This window comes from Sorex fumeus, unplaced genomic scaffold, assembly GCF_029834395.1.
Source record: "Sorex fumeus unplaced genomic scaffold, SorFum_2.1 ptg000128l, whole genome shotgun sequence".
Lineage (NCBI taxonomy): Eukaryota > Metazoa > Chordata > Mammalia > Eulipotyphla > Soricidae > Sorex > Sorex fumeus.
In genome coordinates, this window is record NW_026606185.1 from 49,189,303 (window position 1) to 49,210,667 (window position 21,365).

At 38.5% G+C, this 21,365-nt stretch overlaps 1 protein-coding gene across 10 annotated transcripts in view; it reads right to left on the reverse strand.

The window, feature by feature from the left end:
* PIAS2 (protein inhibitor of activated STAT 2) overlaps nt 1–21,365 on the reverse strand; it is a 64,929-nt gene that overhangs the window by 5,203 nt on the left and 38,361 nt on the right. For 8 of the 10 annotated variants that reach the window (XM_056138473.1, XM_056138469.1, XM_056138468.1 and 5 more), the window contains 7 exons: nt 20,985–21,119; nt 20,152–20,257; nt 18,676–18,749; nt 15,429–15,589; nt 13,281–13,414; nt 11,294–11,468; nt 3,313–3,452 (listed from right to left, as the gene is read on the reverse strand). In XM_056138473.1, coding sequence (XP_055994448.1) covers nt 3,313–3,452; nt 11,294–11,468; nt 13,281–13,414; nt 15,429–15,589; nt 18,676–18,749; nt 20,152–20,257; nt 20,985–21,119 — 925 coding nt within the window. Of the gene's footprint in view, nt 1–1,086; nt 1,306–3,312; nt 3,453–11,293; nt 11,469–13,280; nt 13,415–15,428; nt 15,590–18,675; nt 18,750–20,151; nt 20,258–20,984; nt 21,120–21,365 lie in introns of those variants that run through there. The other 2 variants (XM_056138474.1, XM_056138472.1) reach the window with 1 other exon arrangement.

The following is a 21,365-nucleotide window of genomic DNA, read 5'->3' on the forward strand; positions in this document are numbered from 1 at the left end:
GCTCATTTTCCTTTGTGGCATGGGAAGAATGGATGCTGGTTGCTGGGGGAAGGTGGGGTGGGAAGTTAGCAGTTTTCTGGTTGTTTTGTTTTGTGAGACCAGGGTTGAACTCAAGGCTTAATATAATCAAGGAATATACTCTACCACTATGCTACAGTCCGCCCCTGCCCTTCTTATTTTCCACATGTTAACATTAGTCCCATTCATGACTTTATAAATTAAGTAAGCATAAAGGCCTTATATCATTTTCAAAGTGCTTTTCCACAGCCCTAGAATTAGAGGCTGCCCATTTTCATTATTTCAACTCCCAGATCTTCAGGTGTACTTTGATTCTCTAATGAGTATCAGACTTCATATGCTCCAGTAACATATGCAGTTTACAAAGTAAAGATTTAAGAGATTTTTTTGACCTGTTTCTCTTGACACCTCATCCAACAACTGAATATGGTGATCTATGCAATGCCATAATAAAATACATAGAAATTTCTCACAAGTGTGGCTGAACCTCTATGTTGCTCTAGCATACAGAGATGCTGTCCACACAAGATTCTGTTACGGTTTTTCACTCAGTATTTTCTCACTGAACCTTCGTTTTCCTCAAACATTAATAGTGAAGTCAGAATATTTTAGATATTAGATGTTGTCCCTGACAGAAACATATTTTGATCACTCTTGTTTTCTAAGCTTCAAGCAGACTATTGAAACTGTTACAAAATAAAAAGAAGTTTCATGAACAGTGAGTGATTATGATGCTGCTGCCTCGTATTTAGCGAGAAGCTCTTTTCTATCCCATTTGCAATGACATGGTAAGGCTACTTTTGTGGCACAAACACATTTGCATGCCCTCCTAAGTATTCCATAGCTGCAATGCTCAGCTATTTTAAACTAAAAAGAATACGGTATTGAAAATTCTGATGTGTTCTAAATGTTTTTAATTTTATTAACACTGATAAAATTGTACTTTTAAGACTTTAACTATTTCTTTATAAAATTAACTCATAAGGCTTTTTCTTATTACTAACATATTTTCCTTATTTGGGCTATGAAGTTAACAAAACATGATTGCTACAGAATTGAGTATATATAAATGTTTAGCACTTTCAAATTTTAATGATACAACTTTGAGCACCATTCACACCTGACAATATGGCACTAGCAATAAGGCAGTCATATTTTTCTTGAAATAATCAAGCTTCTTTCCATTCCATAAAACACAAATTATTTGTTTTATTAGTATTCACTGTTGCACAGTATCAGAAGATGCTCCAAGCTGCAGGTCTTTATTAATATTTCTTCTTTGTTTTCCTGCAGATTCAGAAGATTCGTGTTTATGATGTTTAGAAAGGAATGTTAAAGAATGTATTAAAACTCTGTCATTTCTTCATTCATGATGTTCTATTTAATATTTTATTATAAGTTATTCAATATTTAAATATCAAAACTATACAGTAGAACTACAAAAAAAGTATGCATAAAAACAAAACAATTTAGGTTATTACAAAAAAGCACATTAACAATTTAAAAAAAGTGAAACCTCAACTATTTAGAAGTAGCAATCACTACGTAATTCACAGATAAGGACAAACTAATTCAAAAGTACAATATCTTCCGAGCTATTATATTTAGCAACTGGTAAAGCCTCTGCATATTAGTAATTATGCATACCTACTGGTTTATGCTGGCTAAAAATAAATCCAATATATTGGTTTTCATTCCTTAATATCAACCTGAAATCTATTTTACAAAACACACAGTCAACATATTTTATTGCATTTTTCTTAAATCTGCCTTTTAGGTAAAAATCTCATTGTTCAAATTCTGAAATAATTCTGAAAAAATCCTCCCAAATTAAGAACTCATCTAAATCTGTAACCTGAAATTTTACAGAGCAAGTGGTACATAACTTAGTCCAGTCTGTCACTAAATGGCCAGGATTATTTTAGTAACTAGAAGTTCCTCAGGAATAACGTTTAATGCAATACTGTCTAGACGCAGATCTTTCCAGAACACCTGCTTATAATAACTGCTAAAATGAGACATGTCACATGAAACTGCTCCAGGTTTAAGAAACAAAGGACAGTAGCTAGGAACCGCCCCATTATGGGCCACAGCTCACCTGAGCATCATGCCTTGGATACAACACTCTCTTTATAATTGGGGCTGGTGAAGTTTATAAACCATTTTAAAAATAACAATTCCCAAAGTACACATTTAAGAAGCAAAGTGTAGTTCTTACTTTTTTTATTTTTGGAACGGAGACTACTTTTAATAATTTTCTTTAAATTTAATCAAATAATCTGAACAAATTTCAAGTAGCCAGAGAACATAACTATTGACTATTTCAATAAAGATTTTTGCCCAATAGAATATTCTACTTAAAAATAAGGACCTTACTAGAAAAATAAATCATAGAATAGTATTAACCTCATAAACCTGGAAAAGAAAATTAGTAACAGGAAGAAAAAAAATATCCGACTAAAGGGACCCTTCAGAAAGAAGGGAAGTCATGGACAGATACAAGGTACAAGGTGCTGAGAGTTCTATCTCGATCCAATCTGACACCATCCCTTCCCTGCCCCAAAAAACCCCTGCAAAAACGGAGGCCATGGAGACAGCAAGGAGTGGGGATGGGAGCTGGATTGTACTGATGTGGTCTTGACTGCATACTTTCAGTACTGGGATACTTCAAGATGCACTGACTTTTGGGGGGTGGGGAGGTGAGGAGTGGGGGCTGTGCTCAGGGTTTACTCCTGGTGGTGCTGGGATCCAAACAGCTTGGCATGTACAGGCAAGTGCCCTTTCTGCTGTACTATGGCTCTAGTCCTGCACTAACTTTTTAAGGAAGCAATATAAAAGAACCCCTTAAATATTAAGCAGTGCTGTCGGATAGATTCTATCATCAGACAAAAAGTTCACAGGATCAAGTTGGTAGGCAATATTTACTCCCAAATACCACAATATATTCTGAAGCTCTGAAGGAATACTGAATGATGGTCTAATAAGAATATGAAAAATACTCACCCTAATCTGTGAAGCTCCTATGATTAATAAACCAAGAGGAAAATTCCATTTATTTTCTCTATCCTACTATATTTCCTATCATTAGAAATCCATACTGGTACACAGTAAAAGTAATAGGAACTGAATGCCATATATTCCACAAATACCTTTGAAACATGAAATGCCTCCAAATTTTCTTAGCATTTTCACTTAAAATCTTAAAACATTTTTTGCTTCACAGATTTATTTATTAAAAATAAATAACAAAACTTAGTAAAAAAAATAAAATAAAATAAAAAACTCTTCACATACCTGGCAAATCTGATGACATGCTTGATATTGGCGTGTGGTGGAATGGTACTGAGTAGTCTGTTAATGAAGGCGGGACAGCAGCAGGATCAACCGTGGTCACACTGGGCACCCTTACAGAAGAGGGCTGATACATGAGAACCCTGTTTTAAATAGCATGGGAGATCACAAACAACCTGGCTGTTAGTTCAGAGGAGAAAAGGGGCGCACCACCAGCCATTCTTCCTACGTTCACTCTGTATTTCAATTGCAACTCACGACATCTACTCATCCCACAGCATGCCACTCCACACCACTCTCCTCCTTCCTACTTGTCTTCAGGTCACCATGAAGCTAAGCTGGCTCGCCAACAGCAGCCATGATGTAAAAGCAGCTGGTATTAAAGCATAATGCATAGGGCTGAAGTAATATGTTAACACCTCATTCACCACTACAAGCAAGCTTCACAGACACTTATTACTGCATGTGTACCATTTGGGCTATTAGGAATTCTGCCTATGAAGAAACTTCAAGCTGTAGTAGACCAGCCCTAAACTTCCTGTTTAGTGTTTTCGGAAGTGGGTCATACTCCCCACCCCCAGGTACTGGAATGACCCGGGGGGAGTAGTAGTCTTAGGTACAAATGTGGGTGTGAGGAAGCACTACCTGATGGCTCATTTAAAGAAGGCATACAGCATCCCCAAGGAAGTGAGGAGTAAATTTATTTTTCTTTTGAAAATAAATTTTCAGAGGGTGGTAGACTAAATAAATTTGGTAACTTCTGATTTATTTTAAGGTCATGGAACCTTTATGATTCAGGAGTGGAAAAGAGCTTATGATATAATTAAACAAATTAGTTTAGCCTTTTCCAGATATTTAAAACAGTGCAGTTCTGTACAGGGAGACAAGTGGAAGACAAGTGGAATCACCAAAAGTGTTTCCAAATCACATAGGATCCAACCACATATGCAGAAACCCTTCTCTGACAAGAAGGATAAAATGGAGACACTGGTTCTGGCAAGAGATTTAACAAATGACTGATACTCTGGCTACTTCACAATATTATTTTATTTTTGGGTTTGGGGGCCATACCCAGTAGCACTCGGGTTATACCTAGTCTCTGTTCAGGGATCATATCCAAGTTGACCACATGCAAGGCATGTGCCTTAAACCCTGTATTACATCTCTTTGGCCCAATATGAATATTTTTATTTTAATTTTAATCTAAGAAGACAACTTTGAAAAGATGTAGTTTCCTATTTTGGAGTATTTGGTTTTTTTTTTTTTTGGTTTGTTTTTGAGCCATACCCAGCAGTGCTCTGGGCTGACTCCTGGCTCCCCATTCAGGAATTACTCCTGGTGGTGCTCAGGGGACCATATCGGGTCCTGGGGGATCGAAGCCAAGTTGGTCATGTACAAGTCCAGTGCCTTCCCCACTGTACTAAGGCTCCAGCCACAATTTCATGTATTTTTAAAAGTTTCAGATTGAAATAACATTTGTATCACTTTTTCTCTGACAGGGAAAAAAAAATGGAGAGAAACAATGTCAAGCTTAGAGAAAAAGATAATGCTGGCTCTTCCCTCCAGCTCATTTTCCCCCCAGCTCACAGGTCTCTTTGACAGCTCATGAAGATTTCTTCTAGAACCTGAAAAGATCTTCAACTAGCATAGATTTACAGGAAACAGCTCACTTTTCTCCCTCTGCTCCTTTACTTCTATCTGTGGGAGTCACATGGTAACACTGAATTATTCCCGATGCTCCCTACTAATACAAAACTCCCCAAGGATTCAAGTACTATCTAAGCCTGATCTGACTCCAATACAAATCTGTCACACAAATGCAAATGTCTAAATCCAGTAGGGGTGCAAATCATTAAATTAGCATTTGCAAATATTTGAAAAACTAGGTCTAGTTTAACTTCTACTTAACTTCTAAACATTGCAACTTTTTTGTAAATTCAACTATACAGAATGGGTGAAATTAATGGTTTATTAGAATTATAAAATTACATGTTCACAGAAGGTTTTTATCAGAATCTTCTCAAGAACCAAATTCAGGAATTTAAATGATTCAAATGTCTATGCAAAAAATAGACTGTTTGCAAATATGAAGTAACTAAGGTCATGGGAAATGCAAATGGCTACATCTGATAAAGCCATGATTATAAAAATAAGTCATAAAGTAAAAATATTTTAGAGTTTTTAACACTTGCTACTTCTCTCAAAGGCTTGACAAATATACACAAATATGCATGTGTGTGTACAATACATTATGCAAATGTATATCTGAATTCTTAAGAGCTTTATCCATATAATGACATAAAAATAAATCACTGGAATGCTGCTATAAAGCCAACATTACCATTAGAAACTGTATACTGAAATCACAAGTAACTCATACTTGACCCAGACTTACAAATATGAAAATGGGTTACAACACAATAACATGAATTTTGCTGCTGCTGCTGTGCTTGGGGATCTGGTGCCATGGATCAAAGGCAGGTTCCCGTATTCAAAGTATGCACTCCAGTTCTTCGAGCCATTTTCCCTCCCTCAATAACTTGAATTTTTATTCATAAACCTGAAAATTCACTCTATGTACTCACTTTATAACCAGAAAAAGATTTTTTTTTAATTCCACTTCTCTACCTATTTTAGACATTCATTTATGGGGGAAGAGTGATCTATACATATCGGTGCTCAGAGCTTACTCCTGGCTCTGTGCTCAGGGGTTACCGTATAGGGTGCTAGGATTGAATCTGGGTCAGCTATATTCAAGGCAAGTGCCTTAACCCCTGTACTATCTTTTTTGGCCCCCAATTTTAAAGATTCTTAAGTGAGATATTTAATTAAACCTTATTTCTTGTTTCCTTTTGAAAATATACCCTTTTTGGGGCTGGAGCGATAGCACAGCGGGTAGGGCGTTTGCCTTGCACGCAGCCAAGATGGCCGATACAGGTTCGATTCCCAGCATCCCATATGGTCCCCCAAGCACTGCCAGGAGTAATTCCTGAGTGCATGAGCCAGGAGTAACCCCTGAGCATCGCCGGGTGTGACCCAAAAAGCAAAATATATATATATATATATATATATATATATAATATATATATATACACACACACACACACACATATATACCCTTTTTAATGACAGAACAATATTTTAATATTCTATGGAAACAGGTAGGGGTATAAACAATATTTAAAGTGATCTTTAAAAAAATATTAAAGGTTTCCTACAAGAGTTAGTTTGAGACTCTATCACTGAATAGAAAGGGTTTTTTGAGGGGGAGTAGGGATTTTTCTGGGCCAAACCTAGTGGTACTCAAGGATTATTCCTGGCTCTATTTTTAGGGATCACTCCTGGAGGGGCACAAGGGAACATACGGTGCTGGGGATCCAATTTGGGCTGTCCACTAGTGAGGCACATACATTACTTACTGAACTATTTCTCCAGCCCTTAAAAAGAACGCATTAAAGAAAACCCGGGTAACTGGTGCTGTGGGAAAGGGGTAGTTGGGGGCACTACCAGAGATGCTTGCAAGGTCAGGCAAGCCACACTGGATCCAGTTCCCCACACAGACTAGGCACGTATATAACTCTAGCAACATGTCCCACCTTCAGTGCAACGTCCCACCTCCAGCACCAAGTTCCCTCGTCCTGAACAGAGTCCTTTTCCCATTCTTTGTGGCACTCTGTTTAACTTTCAGAACAGCTTTTGCTAAAACTAAGTTCTTACAAATACCATGTCACAGAATTTCTGCACTGCAACAAGGTCTTCCTCACTGACTCAATGACCAATAAGTCCTATGATCAATTTAATAACCAAAGGCAAGCAACAAAAATCCTAGATGCCAATACAAGGGGACAGGAAAAGGATGATCAGGAACAAAGCCGCAAAGGTAGAATAGAAAGAAGCAGACTGCATAGGTGATGCAAAGGGAGGACCGGTCTCCTCCAGCACTGTGACAGGGCTTCCCTCTACCAGAACACTGATGTGTGACCTGAGAACAAAATACTCCCTTAGTGTTCAGAAAAACAAATCCATTTTTTCCCATGTCTCTTTTCACCACTGATGCTGACAAATGTTTTAGGAATAAACAAAGTCCAGTTCCTTAATTACTCCCACTTATGCATACAAGGTAACTACCACCATTCTCTTCCGGCTAATGGGCTCAGACCCACTCACCCATCATGTTGGTTTCTTTATATGCCTCCTGGCTCCCTCCTCTGGCTGCACTGGCTCATTCAAATCTTACTTGGTGGTGAGAGCCATTCAGACTAAACAGAACTAATGAGCAACAGAATGAGAATGCATCCAGACACTGCCTTTTTTGTCCGTGCGACAAAGCAACAAATCAGCTGAATGTGGTGAATCTTCAGATTATTGGATGAATTTTGATATTTTAAAAGTCTTTTGAAGATGGTTATTTAATTTACAGATTTATAGTCATGGAATTAAAGTATATATTAGTAAAATGGTTTTACATTTATCTTTATGACAAGATCCATTTTACTGCCATAGTTAGTAACATTATAGCATTGCCAGAAAAAATTAAGGCAATGAAGATCCCTATGTGAGCCGATTTGATAAAGGTGTTCAGAATGGCTGTTAACAAAATGAGTCAGAAAGAGAGGGATAGACTTAGAAAGATTGCATTCATCTGGGGAACATAAATTAACAAAATAGGAGACTAACACCTAAGAGTGACTGAGATTAGTGCCAGGAGTTTTGCTCCATGGCTTGGAGGCCAGCCACATACTCTAGGGGAAAAGGGAGCTCAGATAGAGAAAGGAGCACCAAATAAAGCGTACTAGGAGGATTCTCCCAGGATGGGAGAAGCATGCTGAAAGTAAACTATAAACCAAACATGATTGCCACTCAATGCTTCTTTTGCAGACCACAAAACCCAAAAGGAGAGAGAAAACAGGGGGGAATGCCCTGCCACAGAGGCAGGGTGGGATGGGGGATAGGAGGTGGGAGGGTACTGGGACCCGTGGTGGTGGAAAATGGGAACTGGTGGAGGGATGGGTGTTCGATCATTGTACAACTGAAACCCAAGCACAAAAATTTGTAAATCTACAACTGTACCTCATGGCGCTTCACTAACAAAAATTTTTTAAAAAAATGTAAATGATGGATAATGGGCACTGGTGGAGGGATGGGTACTGGATCATTGTGTAATTGAAATCCAAGCACAAAAATTTGTAAGTCTACAACTGTACCTCATGGTGTTTCACTAATAAAAATTACAAAAAAAAAAAAAAAAAGAATGGCTGTTAATGTGTAAGTCTAGTCTGGATGTTTGTGATACTGACTTACTAAATAGAGTAGCTGCAATTTATACACTTTAAAGAAAAATTTTCAGATCTTGCTGATTCAGTCACAAAATTTTACCTCAGCCACAGGATGCTCAGTAGATGTGAAACAAGCGCATCTCCTCAGAAGCTGACCACAGGTGAGAGCAATTCATATTCTCAGCTTACTGGGGCCATTTCCAGTGTACATGCTATTTCTCTTGCTCTGTGTCCTCAAATATTGGGGAAAATGTGCTTGGAAGGAGAGCCAGGGCAGATTCCAAGGACACATTGCCACATACACCAAGTGGCACCAATGAACAAAGCCATCTCTATGCACTATTCTTCAACATATCTGGCATCCACCGACAACATTAAGAAACCATGTCAGTTCATTAGCAACTGTCAGAAACAGAGTTCAAAGGCAGAGTACTTGCTTGCATGCAGGGGCCATGAGTTCAGTCCTGGACACTACCTCATACTGCTGATGGACGTGAGGTCTGGGCTCTTCCAGTGGGATCTCAGTGCTAATAATCAACAATGAAGGGAAAGATAAAAACAAAAATTTGGGCCAGAGAGGTAGGATAGGACTTAGGGAGCTTTCTCTGCAAGTGGCTGACCCTGGTTCTACCCCTGACACTGCAGATGGTCTCCTGAGGAGGGGCAAAAGTGTCCCTGAGCATCAGTGGGTGTGAACCACCACCAAAAGTAAAATAAATACAGCCTTAGTTCTGGGAATGTCACATCTAAGTACTCATTCGCTTGATTTTAACAAACATTTTTAAATTATATTTTCATTTTTAAGAATGCCGCAAAAGCACACTAATAGAATAATTCTATTTAAACAAAATGTCTACAACAAATTAACAAATTTATGGGATGAAAATAACAACGCTTGCCACCATTCTGGGTGTGAAGGAGACTAACGGAAGTTAAAACCACCAAGAACTGAACACTTAAGACGGGTGAATTTTATGGTATGTAAATTGTACCTCAATAAAGCAATTATAAAAATAAGTACACAAAAAGCACACTCAAGTTTAGGGAAAAAATGTGCTCGGGGAACCCCCTAATATCAAGGTTCCCAGGTAAGAAGAAACAACTGCTATTTAAATACTCAGATCAGACCCATCATTTAAAACGAGTTAGTGACAATTTCTGTCAATGAATCTGAAGACAGTACTCAAACCCTGGGAAAGAAGGAAGATAACCAATGCTCACTGAGATACTGTCAAGTATCTGATGCTGAAGCTAGTCTTCCATTATCTGACTGCAACTTGATAAGAACCTTTTGAGGTAGGTATTATTTAAGCCCATTTCACAGAATAAAAAAAAGTGGGCTCTGCAATACCACTCCTGGGAATAAATCCCAGAGAGGCAAAAAAGTATAGTCGAAGTGACATCTGCACTTGTTTGTTCATTGCAGCACTCTTTACAATAGCCAGAATCTGGAAAAAACCCGAGTGCCCGAGAACAGATGACTGGTTAAAGAAACTTTGGTACATCTACACAATGGAGTACTATGCAGCTGTTAGAAAAGATGAAGTCATGAAATTTACATACAAGTGGTACTACATGGAAAATATGTTAAGCAAAATGAGTCAGAAAGAGGGATAGACATAGAAAGATTGCCTTCATCTGGGGAACATAAATTAACAAAATAGGAGACTAACACCCAAGAGTGGCTGAGATTAGTACCAGGAGGTTTGCTCCATGGCTTGGAGGCCAGCCACACATGCTAGGGGAAAAGGCAGCTCAGATAGAGAAAGGAGCACCAAATAAAGTGTGCTGGGAGGATCCTCCCAGGATGGGAGAAGCATGCCGAAAGTAGACTATAGACCAAACATGATTGCCACTCAATGCCTCTTTTGCAGACCACAACACCCAAAAGGAGAGAGAACAAAAGGGAATGCCCTGCCACAGAGGCAGGGTGGGATGGGGGGATGGGGAGTGGGAGGGATACTGAGACCCGTGGTGGTGGAAAATGGGCACCGGTGGAGGGATGGGCGTTTGATCACTGTATAACTGAAACCTAAGCACAAAAATGTGTAAATCTACAACTGTACCTCATGGTGTTTCACTAATAAAAATTAAAATAAATAATTAATAAACATTTTAAAAGTGGGCTCAAATACATTAAATGAATTTAATCCAAGGGCTGAGAGACAGTACATGGGTTAAGGTACCAGCCTTGCATGTGTCTGACCCAGGTTAAATCCCTGGCACTGCAGATAAGCCCCTGATCCCACCAGGAATGACACCTGAGCACCAAGCCAGAAGCAAGTCCTGAGCACTTCTGCTGTGCCCCCAGTTCCTTAAAAAAAAGAAAAAAAATAAGGAAAATAAAAAGAAAACCAAGATCAGAGTGTAAGTGGTCAAAATTTGAACCCATACTTATCAAATTCCCAGCCCACACTTGATTTCAGCAGGCTTTCTCCTGTTGATCTGTGATGCCTTACAGACAGGGATTAAAAAAAAAAAAGACAAATCAAATATGAAATAAATACTTGGACATAGTAAGTTCTAAGTTCTTCTCAAACATGAGACTTTTTTCATTAAATGTGCTCTCACACAGATACATTCACTTGAAACTACTTCAACTGTACAAGGATCAAATAGCCTTTTACAGCTGTCCAACTCTCAGAGACCATTACAAACCTCTCCCTTTCCTAGTGCAATAAACAATAGGGAACTATAAATTAACAAACCCTTTGGTTGGGCTGCTTTGTGTTTCTGACATAAAGATGCATTTCCGTTTGGCAGGAGGGTCTTCCTCTTCATCAGAAGAACTTTCAATTGTTAGATCAATAACATCCACTTTCTTCTTACTTGCCTCATTGGCTACAGCAGTCACAGAACAAGGCTTACTGAGGACACTTGAGCCTGTATGTAGAGAACAGAAGACAAGAAAGGCTTAACACAAACTATCACCCGAAGATTCTTAATTATGCAGTATGTCAAGGAGAATGCACACTCAGGAAAGCCATCAGTTCTGTCCTATAGAGACCTGACTCTTGCCGGTGGAACACGTTAAGTGCTAAGCCCCCTTCAGTGTGCTCTGTGGTACCATGATGGAAGCAATCACTTCCTAGAAAGATCTGGCACCAAAGGGCTGCTCACCAGCTCTGGACAAGAATATGCCTGTGCTGCCACTGGCATCCCCATAGGCTTGTCATAACCAGATACACTGTACCAACCAATCAGCTCAGGGCAAGAAAGTTTCACTAAACTAAAGGCCAAAATTGATCCAAATAGCCCCTTCTCACTTAAGCTATCTAGACATTTAAAGCTATTCTTATCAATCACCTACTAATCACTGGTGTCTTTTCCTCTCTCTACAATAGTCTTAAACACCATATATTAACTAATCATTAACTCTTCTAAGAAAAATTTATTATGCCTTCTAATCCAGTTAGCAGGAAATGAACACTAATTTTACCACAGAAAATTACAACAGCAGTTAATCACTGAATCACAATTTCCTTCAGATGAGGGAAACCACCTGTAGGCACAGTAACAATCACAGGATTGTTACAATCATGTTTAGTATTGATATAAAACCAGATGCAATGGCACAGCAGGTAGGGTATTTGCCTTGCATGTGGCCGACCCAGGTTTGAATCCCAGGTTTGAATCCTTCGTCCCTCTCGGAGAGCCCAGCAAACTACTGACAGTATCCCCAGTATCCCACCTGAGCGGCAGAGCCTGGCAAGCTCCCCGAGGAGTATTCGATATGCCGAAAACAAGAACGATAAGTCTCACAACGGAGATATTACTGGTGCCCGCTCGAGCAAATCGATGAACAATATGAGGACAGGACAGTGCTACAGTGCTACAGATAAAGCCTTTACTTTTTCTTCTCTCCTTATCCTGGTCTTTTACTATTCATTTTTTTGTCAGAATGTCAAATGTAATTAGCACAAACCTCAAACGCAGTGAGTGAACTACATCTTTTTTTTTTTTTCAGAACTCAGAGAGGACAAGTACCAGAAGTTGAAGGATGAGTGAGTAAACATCGTAAGTAACCAAGGCAGTGGTCAAATTCCTTCTCACAGAAAAATGGACAGGCCATGTTCACATTCCAGACTTAAGAACCTAAACTGTGATCATCAACCAGGACAATCCATTAGTGGGTGATGTGGCCTCACTCATCATAATTCTAGTTAGGGTTCTCCCCACTACACCAACTCTAAAAGCAATTTTGAAGCACTGTTCATAGAAATGTCATTTATAACATCTCCTTTTAGAACATTTTGTTATATATATAACATATTATTAAAATTACTTAAGGTGACTGCTTTCATTAAAAAATATACCAAGAAAAGGCTGAGTAGAGGCCAGAGAGATATTACAGCAGGCAGAGTACTTGCTTTGCGCATGGCTGACCCAGGTTCCATCCATCCCCACCACCCCACATGGTTCTGAGTATTTCCCTGAGTGCAGAGCCAGGAATTAAGCCCTGAGCAGTCAGATGTGGCCCAAAACCAAAAACCAAAGAAAAGGCCAATTATAAAATGATATAATTTTTATCACATTTATTAAAAAAAAAACCTAAAATTAAGAGGGAAATTCCACCCTTAACAGAAGATTATGAAATGAAGTTAGTAAAGTGAGGTTTAAAGGGAATTAGTGGCAAGGTCAGCGATAGTTTCACAAGCCTCCCTGCTTTATTCTCTGCCATCATTCTGCACATACTTTCTATTTTTGTACATGGTTGGCTGGGCACTTTCATAGCTTCTTTCTTCGGTCTCATTGGACACCAAGAACCATCTTCTTGGAATTTGATCTCATCCACATCAGAACAGTCACTGAGAATTTCCATAAAAAGCCTGTGAGCCAAGTAAGAAAGTATATGAATGTAAGCAATGGCACAATGAAATATCAAAGTAGTACACTTTACCCTGAAAGAAAAAAAGCAATTCTAATCATGAACAGCTTTGTGATGGTCTATCTCACAGTGATTCAATAAAAAAGTTAAAAAAAAAAAAGCAATGCTATTTGATTTTGTTTTGGTGTTTGAAAACCTTATATTTTAAAAACAAGAAGCCAGAAGGACAGTACAGCAGGTAGAATAAGGCACTAGCCTTGCACCCAACTGACTCAGTTGGCTCCCAGCTTCACATACGGTTTCCCAGAACCATCAGGAATTATCCTGAACACAGAGCCAGGATAAGCCCTGAGCATGCTGGGTTGACCCCAAAACCAACCAAACCAAAACGTCCATATAGGTATCTACCAGAGGGTAGCGCAGAGGAGCAAATACTGTAGAATGCTCCCAGAGGCTGCTCCTGAATCCAGACCTAAGTTGCACAGGCAATTCTTGGTGCTGTTCTGCAACTCTTTGGTTAAATCTGAAATTATTTCCAAAATACTTACAAGGACTGAAAAAGTAAAAGTTTAAAATGAGGAAAGTGAAAGTTTTATTCAGACTTCATTACCTCACAGCTCTCTACAGTGACATACCTTTAAATTTTAAATTAAAAAAAATTTAATATGATACTTTTCACTAACTTTTCTGTGAGAAGTCAACTACACAAAAATCACTGTGTAAAAGCAGCATTTCTCAAACCAGGATCCACCTGACCCCCTCAGAGACGCCGGACATTGTAAGGAAACCACAGGGAGAAAATGGAATAAATGGGGAGTCACAGCACAAGATCAGCAAGGGATGAAGGGGTGCACAGTCAACTAGTGGGGCAGGAGGGCCATAGGAAGGAAATAAAGTCTGACGGGGCCACAGTCAGATGAAGGCTGAGAGAAACCAGTGTCAAATATAAACTCTTATTAAGTAAAAGGCATCATCACAACAGGAAAGGATTTTAATGGTTTCAATATGCTCTTTCAGTTAAAACTATACTTTAGGGGCGCCAGAGAAATAGCACAGAGGTTAAGGTGCTTGTCTTGCACACAGATGACTCCTGACATCCCAGGACAGTGGTATTTCCTGCCCATTACTACAGGACAGGAAATATAAAACTGCCAGGAGTGACTCCTGAGCACAGAGCCAGAAGCAAGCCCTGAGGTTGGCTTGTTACTCCACAGGAGGTGGTTCAAACCCCCACCCCCGCCTGCCCCCATCCACAAACACTGTGTTTTTTAAAGATCATATGTGTTCATGAGATGATTTATGTGGTTTTTCAAGGAAGTTTTTTTTTTAAAGATTACTTCACTTTTTGAGAATTAGCTCAAAACATTTTTAAATTCTGACATACATGGTATGAGATTCTAACATGGAAAGAGTGTGGGGTCCAGATAAAAAAGTAACCCTGAATGTTACTCTCAGTCATGAATTTACCACTGGTGTAATATGATTCTACCCTACTTGCTTGCTCTTTAAGAAGTTCTATGTAAGCAATAATGTCATCACTAAGTGGGTTTTTCCTCTGTCCACTGGGCCATGAAATGTAATCTTGGAAGCACAAGTGAAAGGAAACCCTCACAACCTTTTGCCCCCAGTACAAATCACTATAATAACGATAAACCATGAGCCAGATTAAAATTAAGACTCAGGGACCAGGAAGATGAGTCACACAACTGGAGTGTATGTGCTCTATGCAGGAGACCCGGGCTGAATCCCAGCACCTCATGATCCTCTAAGCAACTCTGGCAGAAACCCCTGAGCAGTGAGCCAGAAGCAGACCAGGAGCACTACTATGCGTGGCCCCAAAACAACCACTTGGAGTAGTCCCAAAACCAAGCACATAAAAATGTTCAATATAAACGTAAGGGTCAGTATAACGAAGCAGAAAGCAAAAAACACACCTAACACCTGGAATCAGTGCTAGAGTTAAGTCAGTACGTGAGGCTGGATAGGACGGAGAAACAGTCAACTGCTATACTCACCCATCTAATATTAGACTTTCATAGGCAGCTTTTTTGTCACATACAGGACAAATCCAAGTAGGCTTCTTCTCATTCATTTGTAGATAAAGGGCAGCATCAAAACACTGCAGATGTGTACAAGTCACTGCACGGCATGGGATTGTCAACCTCATTTTTCCTAACTATAGGGCAGGAAATACAACAGGGATAATCATTTCAGATGAAGAACAAGATGCTAGAGTTACCGAACCAACAAGCAAACTGATTTTAAAATAACCCCACATTCAGTTACGTGACCACATATACACAGGTTAAGAAGATAGTCTATCTAAATTTGTCTATCCTAACAACCTAATTAATAATTTTTACGTTAAAGGCCCAAATAAGTGCTTTTACAGTATCTGTAGCAGCAGATCCTTTATTCTCACCCACCATTGTGGGGCTATACCCAGTTCTGTTGGGAGACATAGGCTGGCAAAACAGGCAAAGTCTGCACCTCCAACACTGAAGTCATTCCTCTGGCCTAGTAGGCACACTTGTGTGAAACACTTACTAGAATTCTTGAGATAAAATAAAATCTCACTTTCTTTCCTCTCTCCCAACCACCCAGAGCCCCCTTGCAGGACAGACTGGAAGTAACTGTTATCTAGAAACTCTTATGTAAAATTCAACTATTTTGATCAGAAATATAATTATGCACATTCAGCACAAACCCCTCTTCAAAATTACCATCCTTGAGCCCTCAGGGCAGAATCTGGACTGTGTTCACTACTCAACTCAGTTGACTCAGTCATTTCGTAAATGCCTTGTAAAATATCATCCATTTTTCTTTACCATAAACAACCATTTTAATGTTTTTATTGCATAAATTCACAGTGTCCCCTTCACCTTCCAAGTGCACCCCATCTGTTTTTACCTATTCCACTTCCTCTCTCTGTGCCAGATGTGTATGTCTACAATCTCCTGGCCACACGCTTCTGCATTCTCCAAATTACGCTAATAGTGTCTTTTCTTCAAAGATTTTCACTATCTAACTTCTTTTGTCCGTTAGTTTTGATCAAAACGCTTATGGTGGGTTTTATGTATGTGTGTGTATAGTATGTATGTATGTATATATGTATGACAGTTAGCTTCCCAATTTCACGTTGCACTTCCACAGGCTGACAGGTGGCCAGTCACTCTTTAAGAAAATGCTCTGGGGGCTGGAGTGATAGTACAGCATTTGCCTTGCATGCGGCCGACCCAAATTCGATTCCCACCATCCCATATGGTCCCCTGAACACTGCCAGGAGAAATTCCTAAGTGTGCATCACCAGGTACGACCCAAAAAGCAAAATAATTATATAAAACTCATATTTTAAAAAAAGGCTCTGAAAAAAATTAGATGGGGAAATATGGAAGAAAAGCTCAAAAGAGAATCTCAGAATAGACCGGCAGTCACAACCAGAGGAAGAAAACATGTAACAAACTTCAAATATAACCAGAAACTATTTAATCTATTACTTCATGTCATCTAACTAAAAAGTTAATTTTCTTAAAATTGGCAAATCTATTTATCCCCATTTTTAAAGAGCCAGAATCCTAACCACTCACATCACTTCACCAGTTTCAAATTCTTCTACTAGCTCAGTTATTAGCATGGTCTTTGTGTTTTCATTTTCAGTTGTTTGCATGTGGAAAGATAGTATTGAAAACAAAGCTGTGGGGGAATGTAAAGAACTGGTTCCAAGACAATCAGAGGCAGAAAATAGCACTGCACAACTATAGAATGAACTTCTTAGTTCAGTTTTATAAAAAGCACTTTCCTCCAGATAGAATGATCTGACATAATCTGTCTGGCCAGGGATGTAAGTCAGTGATAGGAGCATAGAGAAGGCCTTGGATAATACACCAACCTGTTTCTAAAGATTCGTGAACTGAGAATCTTCTGAGTACAAATGCCCCGCCCCTCCCCAGGATCTTTCTAGACTATCTCAGGGCATTAACACCCAATTTCTTTCACTCTGGGTTTGATAAGTTCATTCACTCTCGGTTTGAGAAGTTCGTTCACTCTGGGTTTGAGAAATTCGTTCACTCTGGATCTGATAACTCCGGGTTCAAAATTTCTAAGCAATTCCAATTTCATTTTTATTCTCTTTCTTCTCAATTAATTAAGTTTATTAAAGTTAATGATGTACTTAAAAGTTACAATTCAAAAATAACTGTAATCACCACATTCCAGGGAGATAAGAAAATGAACTTATAATCAGGTATGTATATCGTAGCCCAATCTGGAAACATAAAATACTATTAAAAAAATTAGATTGTGAGAAGAAACAAATTTTTATCCTTGTTTGCTTATATTAATGGTGCTGTAAACTTGCCTTCTGTTTCAATCTAGGTTCCCTCATCTGAAAAATGGGAATACTCCTCCAGACTGAGCTTGCTAAGATATTTAAATAAGGAACACACAGTAGGAACTCAATAATTTCCTTGGTCTCTCCCTGTCATAAAACTCCACAGAAAAATCTGGAAATTTCTGACAGTGGTGACTAATGAGCAAATGGCCCCCAAATTAGGTTTCTCTCCTCTGGAATGGGTAAAACCACTGATACTAAAGAAGCCTCATGCACCATCTCTGGTCTCTCCAGCTCTCCTTTGGTACTCCAGTAGCAATTATATGTGCTCAGAACAACCTGCTGCTTTTCATGTGAGTTCCTTTTCTCTTCAAGCTAGACAATTAACTTACTAACACTCCTTACCAAGTCTTCTGTTCCCCTCCACCCACCCCATAATTAGCTCAGTGCCACCTACAGAGAAGCTGAACTGCTAATTTATTTCCCACGGTCTCTATTAAGGAGATACGAAATAAAAAATTACTATGCCAATTTAAAAGGGAATTACAACCAGAGCAAGATATCTCAAAAATTCTAATTTATTAAACTAAGACCAGCAATTTCCACTACTAGTCCTAGTAATTTTATCAACATTTTCAAATATTATTTACAATTCTAATGAAAGAATAAAAGGAATAATCTCTCAATTGATCATTAGTGGTGAACTACCTAAAGCATAAACTGTGGTAGATAACCCTCAACCCCTTTCCTCTGTTCCATTTTAGATTTTACCTCGCTTATATTTATAGTTTTATCAGGATGTTTTCAAATTGAGAAAATAGTAACAGTTCAGAATTTTATTTTAATAGATCATTTATTCAACTTTGGCTTTTGCACAAAAACTAGTAACTAATAAAAAACTACAACACTCCAGAACATTCCACTTTACTTACAGGGCACATCAGGGACACTCGAAGGCTAGTTGTAGCAATTTCACTATCAGGGTCTGCAGTAAGCTTTTCTTTAACTAAAAAAAATTATAAATATTAAAAAAATAATCCTTACATGAGATTATAAAAATGTCATCTTAAAATTTTTTCCCAAACAATTTGAAGACTTCAGGAAATAACCAAGACTACACGAGAACATTTATTTAGTATATACTTATATGTTGGAAATATAAACATATATCCTTATACTTTTATTCTCAGTATAAGCAGAGTTTCAAATCAGAACAAAAACAGAGGACTTGAAAAGCATTAACACACTGATTTCTACAGTTTGAACACATTCGTGACATTTTAGAGAATAGTGACTCTTAACAGTTTATAGATTTGAGAAGAGAAAGGTAAAAAAATATTTTCTTCTTCTGACAATTGAAAAACTGCTATGAATACGGTTAATGTGCATAACTTTATTCACACAGATACATAGATATATTTGAAAGTTCTTGTGTATATATAAGCTAATAAATGAGAGACACACAGCGAGGGGGGAAGAGAGAGAGAGAGAGAGAGAGAGAGAAAATCCTTGGCTCTCGGCTCTAAGCAGGAAGATGAGCACTATACTTACTACTTGAGATGAGAAGTAGTATGAACAAAATATCATTCCAAGAGCCCCACTTGGCTCCCCACTTTAACCCACAGCTAACTTATTTCCCTGACAATCCATTCACTGGTATGGAAGGAAGTCATTTAGGAAAATAAGTCTTGTTCAATAAGTCTTGTTCAATGAAACTTTGCACTAAGTTGATGTATTTACAACTTAGATTAGATTCTATTATTACACAGTACAAAAGGCAAATATGGAAAAGCTCCAAAACATTACAGAGAGTAAATGTTAATTGGTATCAGTATTTCTTTTACATAAAGAGCTTCTTCTGCATTAAAAACTACCATCAAACTGTTGTTCACCTAATTAAGTTTTCATGAAAAGTCTAAAGATCATACTAACTGGAATCTTAACTGATCCTCTTGGCAGTTGTTTCTAAGAGAAGGATTTCTTAAACTTCAAGGTTCCATCTTAATCATTTTTTAGAGTCAGATATCTCAATGGAGTGGAGCACATGTTTTACATGCAGGAGGCCCAGGTTCAATCCCAGTACTGGTCCCCCAAGCACTGCCAGGAGCTCCCTGAGCACAAGCAGTGCCTGAGCACCGACAAACATGGCCCCAAAAGAAAAAGAAAAAGAAATTATTTTTTATAATTTAAAAGTTTTTTTAAACCACGGTGAATTATAGAATTATGAAGTTATTCATTGTTAAGTTTCAGGCATACAATATTCCAATACCAAAAGAGTACTTCTTAGCTCTGAATTTATCTGGGGGTCTCTAATAGTTTCCAAATTTCTCTTACACTGATATAATGTATGAGTCTTTTTTAATCCCACTACAACATCTTCTATGTGTCACCTTACAAATATTACTTACTCAGTGCTCTAGAATGATCAGGGTTTCTAATACCCTTCATTTTTAATCTCTGTAATAACATGGCTGATGTGAGCTGTCGTACAAGATACACAGACATGGAGTAGTTCTATAAAGAAAGAAAACCTATATTAAAGACAGTCAACAATCTACGTACATACAATACTTAAAATCTATATCACATACAGGCATTTCTAGATCACTTGATTTTTAAGAAATACCCATGTAAAAGATAGTAACTTCACATCATGTTTTTCAAACTGTATGTCTAGTTCAGCAAAACTGGCATCTAAGGGTCCACCATGAAATAAATGGGAATGTACAATTCTCCTATCCCACATCTAACCAGAATTGTTCTGCTTTTAGGTAACGAAGTTCTCATAATATTTTCACTAAAAAAATACGTTCCAGAGTCAGACAGATAGTACAATGGGAAAAGTGCTTGCCTTGCATATACCAACCCAAGATTCCAGGCACCACATATAGTCCCTTGAGTCCACCAGGAGTGATCCCCGAGCACAGGCAGAGTCAGGAGTTAAGCCCTGGGTGTGGCCCCCACACAAAAGTAAAGTAAAAATATCGTTTCCAGGGGCTGGAGCAATAGCACAGCGGGTAGGGCGTTTGCCTTGCACGCAGCTGACCCAGGTTCAATTCCCAGCATCCCATATGGTCCCCTGAGCACTGCCAGGAGTAATTCCTGAGTGCAAAGCTAGGAGTAACCCCTGTGCGCTGCCGGGAGCGACCCCCCCCCCAAAAAAAAATTGTTTCCACAGCACTACCTTTAATATCTCAAAACCAGTGTATCAAAGTTCTAATCCCAACAGGATAGTCTTTACCTTTCCAATTTCTGATGCCCAAGAAATGGAAATCTGGTTTGGCACAGCTGACGATAACCTAACTAAAGACGTGATATTCAAAGGGCGTCCAGGGCGCTTCTGCTCAATTCCATTTTTGGGAGGTGGTGCGTAGCCCTATGATGCAAAGAAAAGAAAATTAATTTCAAATTCTCTGTAGGAAATGCAACATTTCTTCCATTTTACAGAATCCTGCTTAATTCCAATTTATATAATTCCAATTTATATAATAACTATATGTTTTTATTTTATACTGGAAATCACAGACCTCATCCCAAGATCATCAATTCAATGACTCTTTGAAAAAGCCATTGAATATTTTCAGAAACTAAAAAAAACAAAAAAACACACAAACAAAATAAA